Source organism: Hakea prostrata, chromosome 3, assembly GCF_041222555.1.
Source record: "Hakea prostrata isolate BN-2017 chromosome 3, UWA_Hpros_2, whole genome shotgun sequence".
Classification (NCBI taxonomy): domain Eukaryota; kingdom Viridiplantae; phylum Streptophyta; class Magnoliopsida; order Proteales; family Proteaceae; genus Hakea; species Hakea prostrata.
This window is the reverse complement of record NC_142602.1, coordinates 41,013,859-41,022,308: the sequence shown is the minus strand read 5'-3', so window position 1 is coordinate 41,022,308 and position 8,450 is coordinate 41,013,859. Positions and strand designations below refer to the sequence as shown.

The 8,450-nt window shown below is 40.3% G+C and overlaps 1 protein-coding gene across 1 annotated transcript; it reads left to right on the top strand.

The window, feature by feature from the left end:
* The first annotated feature begins 227 nt into the window (after positions 1 to 227).
* Positions 228 to 3,974, top strand: LOC149022236 (uncharacterized). The gene is made up of 9 exons (XM_089147575.1): positions 228 to 245; positions 1,031 to 1,136; positions 1,250 to 1,746; positions 1,848 to 2,084; positions 2,163 to 2,259; positions 2,374 to 2,985; positions 3,087 to 3,232; positions 3,316 to 3,506; positions 3,608 to 3,974. The coding sequence occupies exons 1-9, from the start codon at positions 228 to 230 to the stop codon at positions 3,972 to 3,974; spliced, it is 2,271 nt and encodes a 756-aa protein (XP_089003701.1).
* Positions 3,975 to 8,450: the final 4,476 nt, after the last annotated feature.

Genomic DNA, 8,450 nt, shown 5'->3' with positions numbered 1-8,450 from the left:
CGGATGTCAGTGTCCTTCACCCTACTCTCTATGATAAGCCTGGTGCCTGCCTCTCCTGTTGGTTCCTCATGGAAGGTCAAGTTGCTGTAGAACAACCTCACAAGCTTGGGATAGGCTGAATCATTTAAGTTCAGTATACAACACCTCCCTACAAGAGCAAATCTCTCTGCAATCTTGAATTCCTCTAACTCACCTGTCACAAGGAGACGACCCAACTCGACCCATCAATGACCAAAGTGGCCAAAGTAAAGTTCCTGAGCCTCCTCTAATCTGAAGTTGTTTGGATGTACTAGATCATGGGTGTCACCTCAACCACGTCCACAACCTTGGCAGCGCATAGGAACTCTCCTACCTCCATGGGTAGCCATCTGTGTGAAAATCTGGATTTTTGTAAAGAAAAGGAAAATGAGAGTTAAAATGTTTTCTATGAGATGCCCATGAGTGTCTAAGTGCATAGTGAATAGTAGATCTATGCCTAGACATATTTTATAAAATAAAAGCGGTGTTTTGCACCAAAGAAACCTAGAAAAAGTGATGCATTGGTGAATCTCTTATCCAAACCATGAAAAAGAGGGTTTTTATGGATAGATTACCTTGCGGTGCAAAGGGAATGCATAGAGAGAGGATTTGTAGTCAATGAAGTCCCCAAAAATCCTCTATTTACCCAAGAACGAAAATCACCAGAGCCCGAAGTGTTTGGAGAAGTGTAGAGTGGAAATGAGAGGCCAAACTTGTATATAACCACGTTTTTTATCGTCGAATAGGGGGCGGTCGCTTGAACCAGTCGATTGACCAATCGACCGCCATAAGCGACCAACCAACTTGTTGTTGCCCAGTTCTGTGGATTTTGGCTCTACTTAGTGAATTTTGGTTTTTGTGCTAAATATAACCTCTGTACAATGTTGTTTGCAATAAATTGAAGTATATTTAGCATGAAGAATATTTTCTTGGACTTAACATTACAGTGTTGTTCATTTTGGAAATTTGCAGAATGGTTCAGTTAATGAATCACAGTGTGTTGAATGACTAGAATGATGAAGGGGAAGAAGGGGATGGTGTGAATGATCAGGCCAATGTTGGTAACACTGTTGGGAATGTGAATACCGAAAATTTGGGAATTGAAGAGCCTTCTGCTGGTGGAAACCCTAATCCACCGAACCCGCATGTTGTAGTCTCTATTCAGGATGTGATGAACTTTTTGGGAAACATGATGCATCAACAGTAGAATCAGTTCAACACTATGATGCAGGGTTTTATGACTATGCAATAGACCTGGCAAGCAACTCGAATCCTCTTGGGACTAGTACTGCTGTAGTTGGTGCCACTGTTGATGGTTTTGCTCCCAAACCTCATTCGAAGTTAATGGAACATTTCATGAAGCTGCAAGTCCCTTCCTTTTTTGGAATCACCAAGGATGTACTGTTTCCAAACAAGTGGATTAGAGAGATGGAGAAAGCTTTACACAACCTCCATTGTAATGAAGCTCAGAAGATCTTGTGTGCTGAGCAAAGACTACAGCACGAGGCAGATGCTTGGTGGAATGCTACTTGGCCGATTCTGAAAGCATTGCATCAGAACATTACTTGGCAAATTTTCAAGGAAGCCTTCTGCAAGAACAATTTTCTTAAGTTTGTGAGACATGCTAAGGAGTCCGAGTTCATGTCTTTTATTCAAGGATCTAGTACAGTCTTGGAATATCAGCAGAAATTTGAAGAGTTGTTCTTCTTTGCCCTTGAGCCACAAGAAGTGATCATGAGAATGCGAAGAAATTCTTCGAAGGATTGAGACCATAACTAAAGACTTATCTTGTTATTCAACCGATAGAAGGATATGCTTAGATTGTGTAGAATGCCAAGAAAGTTGAAGCTAATGAGAGAGAACATTATCAACTTCAAAGATCAGTGGCGACTAGGAAAAATTTGGTGGACCGTAACAGAAGATTCTCTGATTCAAGTTACGGATCTAGCAGTGGACCGGTACATCCAATTGTGGGAAGTCAGACTACTGGACCAGTGTATGCTAACCCTCGTCCAATTATGAGTAATCAGAGACCTACAATTTCTACCTTAGCAGCTCCTGCTGGCGTTAGAGATGTGACTTGCTTTAATTGTGGAAAGGCGGGTCACTATTCCCATAACTGCACTTAGTGACCTAATCCTCAGGTATCAGCTATGACAAAGCCAACACAGAATGCTCCTACGGGGAAAGTTTTCAGTGTCATTGGTACTGAACCTGAGACTGATCATGATGTGGTGACAGGTATTATCCCAATATCATCTATCTTTGCTTTTGCACTATTTGATACTGGTGCATCTCATTCATTTATTGCATCTTCATTTGTGAGTCATATCCCTATTACACTTGAGAAACTAGAAAGAGGACTTGTTATTAGTACTCCTACCAGATCTATTGTGAGATTAGATGAACTGGTAGAATCGTGTCCAGTAACTATAGCTGATAGAAACTTGGAAGCTTGGTTAGTGAAGCTCGATATGAAAGACTTTGATGTGATACTCATAATGTTTTGGTTGACGAAGCGTAAAGCTGTCATCCTATGTTTTGAAAGGAAAGTACTTTTTCATTCTAAAGATGTTCATCCATTCGAATATCAAGGAAATCAAGGAAAGATGAGCAAGAAGATTGTTGCTGCGACTGTGAAAGTTAGAGAATGGACTAAGGATGTTGGACTTCTCTCCTCTTCTATAGATGCTTTAAAAAGTGTGAAACAATTGTCTGATATTGAAGTAGTCAGGGATTTTGTTGATGTTTTCCCTAATGATTTGCCAGGTTTACCCCCAGAGAGGGAATTAAAGTTTTTTATTGATTTAATTCCTGGAGTAGCCCCAGTTTCAAAAGCATTGTATCGAATGGCTCCAACTGAGTTGAAAGAACTTCAAACCCAGCTTAATGATTTGTTAAACAAAGGGCTTATTCAACCTAATGTTTCACCTTGGGGAGCCCTGGTGCTATTTGTGAAGAAGGATGGTAATATGCGGATGTGCATAGATTACAGTGAATTGAACAAGTTGACAATCCAGAACAAGTATACTCTCCTAGGATTGATAACTTATTTGATCAATTGAAAGGTGCTTCTATATTCTCAAAGATCAATCTGAGATCTGAGTATCATCAGTTTAGAGTAAAGTCTAATGATGTCTGCAAGATGGCACTTAGGACCAGATATGGGCACTACGAATTTACTTTCACGCCATTTGGTCTTACTAATGCACTGGTAGCATTCCTGAATCTGATGAATCGAGTATTGTAGGATGGCTTGGACAAATTCATTATAGTGACGTTTTGATATATTCAAAGAACGAGGAAGAGCATGTTGAGCATTTAAGACTTGCCTTACATCAGCTGAGAGAAAAGAGGTTCTTTGCCAAATTCATCAAATGTGACTTTTGGTTGTCCAAGGTTGTCTTTTTGGGACATATTGTGTCAATTGAAGGTATTAAAGTTGATCCTACTAAGGTGAAAGCTGTGGCAAATTGGGACAGACCCAAGTTAGTCACTGAGATTAGAAGTTTTCTGGGTGAGGGTGGTTATTATAGGTGCTGCATAGAGAATTTCTCTAGACTATCGACTCCTATGACAAAGCTACTAGGAAGGGAATCAAGTTTGAGTGGAGTGAAGACTGCGAAGAGAGTTTTCAAGAACTCAAGAAGAGGTTGACTAACGCTCTAGTGTTGACAATACCAGATGCCTCTGGAGGTTTGACGGTATGTACTGATGCCTCTAAAGTTGGTTTGGGTTGTGTTCTAATGAAACATGGAAAGGTAGTAGCTTATGCATTAAGACAGTTGAAGAATTATGAGCATAACTACCCTACTCATGATTTGGAATTAGATGCAGTGGTTTTTGCTCTAAAGATCTGGCGTCACTATTTGTATGATGAGAAGATAGCAATATTCATTGACCACAAGAGTCTCAAGTATTTCTTCACTCAGAAAGAATTGAATATGAGACAATGAAGATGGCAAAAATTGGTGAAAGATTATGATTGTGATATTCAATATCATCCAGGGAAGGCTAATGTGGTTGCCGATGCCTTCTCCATCATTGAACTTGGACTTGAGATTGTGCCAGAAGGCTCCGAAGCTATTTTGTTAGCTATATCGGTTAGACCGAGTTTAAGGGATAGAATCATTGCTTTGCAATCGACTGATCAGGAACTAAAGAAGAAGATTGATTTGATTTCTTCGATGTCTAAGGAAGTGACAGATTTCTCCCTAGCCTTTGATGGTGCTCTTGTTTTTAGGGAAAGAATTTATGTAGGGTCAGATACCTCCATTCCTCGCTTCCCGGGATCCTTTCCGGTACTTTTCCCCCTAGAGTCACCATCTCCTTCCTGGCTACATAGACTCATAACCCTATTGGTCATCCACACATAGTAAACTGGAAGCTCTCGTGTCCTCTCATACTTCCCGTAATCTTGAGAGCCCATGAGGCCAAGCCTACTACATGCAACCCTACCAATGAATGGCTCCCACAATGTAATTTATGTACTCTCATGGGTTTTTTACTGGTCTTGAGCGCCCACAAATCCCCATTGTTGCCATGGATCCCTCGGTCTCAAATCCCCTTCTGATAGGGTAAGATATGATAGGAGTTTCCCTAGCCAAACACTTCTAGACCAATCCTGGGTATGTCAACCAGTAGTCAGGGAAAGAGCCAAGGGGCACCATGGGAATGCGTCCCATACCACCTCCATTGGTGTCCAATGACAGAAACGCCAAAAGGGCATTCCCCATTCCACAACTACAACCTAGGCAATCAAATCACAACATGATTCCATACATATCATCAAGAAGTCCAATTCACAATTCATCATTCATAATCAATTCAAGTATGTAAATTTCAACATGAATAACCTACTGTAATTACAAAAGTAATACAATGTAAAGAAAGTGAACTTACAGTAGTTAACTCAATACACTCAAGTCATAACACATCAAGGCATGTAATTATGCATATTGTGAGTGAACGTACTCACCTTGTATCCGACTTCATAACCTTCAAGTAAGAGATCAGAGAGAAAATCCAAAATTACCTAAACTACCTTGAACAAACATGTATAGAACATAAGGAACAAACCCTAACAATCAGAGATGAAACGGAAGCAAAACAGAAAATTGTTGTCACTGACTCTGTTGGTCTGTCACCCTTGGTCTGTCGAAGTGACCAAAGGTGCGACCAACGCACTGCTGTACAGACATAATACACCAAATTTGTCATAACTTCTTTGTTTGAAGTCCGATTACTCAAAAATTCAAAGGGGGGGGGGTTCCACAAAAACATACTAAGACTATCTATAAAGGTCTAACCATAAAAAAAAAAGTCATTGGAATAGAATTCCAACAAATCACCTATTAGGTGAAAACCACGGATTCACACGGAAAGGCTAGAATGAATGGGGATTCATTCTAAAGGATGGAAAACAGTAGATCATACATAGGAAACTACTTAGAAACATGTTAACACAAATTAGAATAGAAAACTACAGTAAGAGTAAGTCATGACATCAATGCTAGATCAAAACATAGAAAAACACCATATGGCTTCAAGGAAAACATAGAGTGAATGGGGATTCAGTCTAAGACTAAGAAGACCAGAGGTTGGGTCATTACAGTAGTGTAATACTATTCTCATAATCAAAAGAACTAGAAGATACAATAGAGAGAATAGATCAGAGAAGAATAAGATTGAATACTAACCTTGAAGAAGAGAAAACAAAGGAGGAATGTTTGTTGGATGCTCGGGGATCTTCCTTGGCTTGAGGAGGAGGCTCTAGAGTTCTTCCCACGTTCTCCAATAGTTAAGAGGCAAAGTGTTTAGGTTTAGACCGAGGTTGTATATATATAGAGATCCAAAATCTAAAACTTCCAAAATTAGAACAATTATGTTTTCGGAGCTGCCTTGGTCAATGGTATTGACCAAGGGAGGATCGACCAAGCAGTCCCCCTTAGCCAACATTACTGAATTTTGGATCTCAAAAGCCAAAACCAACACTTGGTGTAAAATCCAGCCCTATCCTAACCCTGATCCCTGACCCGGATCCATTGTTGTTTATAGGTTCGAAGACCCGAAGCGGTGGTAGAAGAGACTTGTGGACCCTTTTGATTGATAATTTTGAGTCGGAGTTTGACCCCATGGACATTGACAATGATACCCCTTACTTGAGTACATTGTCAGTGTTTAGTGAGAATCTGTGCATCGAAGAAGAGTGAATTAGTTGAAGTACCTAATGGACTCCTGTTCACAATCTAAAGGTATTTCCCCAAACTAGACTTCTTGATTGAATTGTAGGAGAAAATCCCATTCAATTTGACCCTGTATAGCCTTCCAAATCCCTTACCGAAGTTGCTGAACTAATCTTGATTTTCTGTTGAATTCTAGTTTGGTCGATCCTCTTTGGTCGATGCCATCGACCAAAGTTTCCCAGACAGACAAGTTAATGATTCTTTGGAATATTCCCTATTCTATTTATACTAGCCTCGTGTTTTGAGCCCTATTGCAATCATTATCACTCCTGAGAACGTGGGGAGAACTTCCCAAAGCACCTCCTAGGCATTTGTGAAGAAGATTCCCCCCAAATCATTGCTAATCATTGTTCCTTGTCTCCATCAACAACTACAAGGTATGATTCATCACTTCCACTCTCTATTCTATTCTTTTCTACTCTTTTCTACTCCTTCTATTGCTGTTGAGACCTTGGAGATGGTGCTGCAACCTTGCAACCATCACTCCAAGTGTCCACTCTTGCTTAACCTATGATTCTCTCCCTTGTCCATTGATGCTATGCTCTCATTTCAAGCCTTGCATATGCATTCCTTGATTTTCTTCTTAACTTCATGCATTCTTGTACAAAACTGAGGTATATAGTATGCTATGTACATGTTTATCACTAGCATATGATCCTACTCAGATTCCTATAAGTTCCCTTAGCTAATGCATGCCTTTTCAATGTCAATGCAATTGATTTCAATCCATGCTATGATGCTTGTCTCTTGAACTTAGTAACTCAATTTGGGGGTTTCTATTTAGACCATTAGATTATGTTAATTCCTCAATTTATAGTGTCCTCATACTGTTCTTAAGCATCCCTCCAAGTTCCGGATCGATCCGAACCCCGGAAGACCAATTTTGGACCAAAATCCCCAAAACCCATGCAATTGTTATTATGAATGATCACTTACTTATGTTTCATATTATCAGTTGTGCTTGTGAATGACTAATTGGGAATGTGATTGCCTAGGTTGTGATTTGGGATTGGGGAAATGCCCTTTTGGCGTTCCTGCCTTTGGACACCAGTGGAGGTGGTATGGGACATTTTCCTATGGTGCCCCTTGGCGCTTTCCCTGATCACTGGTTAACATACCTAGGGCATGTCTAGAAGTCTTTGGCTAGGATGTCCCTATTATATTAGACCCAATCGGAAGGGAATTGAGACCGAGCAACCCGTGGTAGCAATGGGGATTTGTGGGCGCTTCGAATACCTGAAAGCTACATCTGTAAAGGACATGAATCTCATTGTGGATACTTGTGAGAGGCCACTCGTTGGTACAGTTGCAGAAGTGGAACAAGGGCCCCTAAAATCAAGACCGGTAACCAACCAGTGAGAGGAAACGGGAACTTCTTATTAAGTTGATGTAGCTGACCAATAGGGTTGATGAGTTTGTAGTCAGAGTTGGATGTAGCCATAGGATACGCTGACTCTAGGGTGAAGGATACCGGAAAGGATCACCCAGGGCGAGGAACGGAAGTATTTGGAGCTAAGTGGATATAACTAAGTAGAAGACTTGCCTTTGGTTAGGCTTAACCATGACATACGCCAATACTTAGACCAATGGTGATGTGAGAGAACGGTGACCTAAACCCCAGCCATGGAATGTTCGAGAGGGATGCCTTGACCCAACTACCACCGGCAGACCCAAGATACCGAGATGGTTGAGGGGGAGTGATTGAGACTTACCCAAAGAAGTATGGTGCTATGACTTAAAGCATGTCTGCCAATAGAGACCAATATACATAGAGTTAGAAGCATATTTGCATTGTTTGTTTCATATCATTTTGTATTCTGTATGATTTGCTTTCATGTGTTATTATGTTATTATGGATTGAATTGCCTTGCTGAGTTCTTTTGAACTCACTCCTTTTTGCAACATCTTCTGTTAGACTTTTGCTAGTAATACTACTACTGTTGACTATGATGGTCAGTATTATGAAGACCATGTTGAGACTCATATAGTACTGGCTATGGTGACTACATCGGTGAAGACTATCAGTACGAGACTTATACTTATCAAGAGTAGTTCGGCTTTTGCACTTGTGTGCCAGCGATGGAATATTGTCTCATCCTCCTTTTTTATCTTTATTAGATTCGTTGAGACCTTAGTTGTTTGTTCCCCTTTTTATTTTGAGAACTATTTGTAATCTTTTAAATCTAC

Bases quoted from the DNA above. Each gene is read 5' to 3' on its own strand.
- LOC149022236 (XM_089147575.1), top strand. The intron at 2,986-3,086 runs GTAATATGCGGA...ATCAATTGAAAG, and splicing joins GCTATTTGTGAAGAAGGATG to GTGCTTCTATATTCTCAAAG. The intron at 3,233-3,315 runs GTAGCATTCCTG...ATATATTCAAAG, and splicing joins TTGGTCTTACTAATGCACTG to AACGAGGAAGAGCATGTTGA.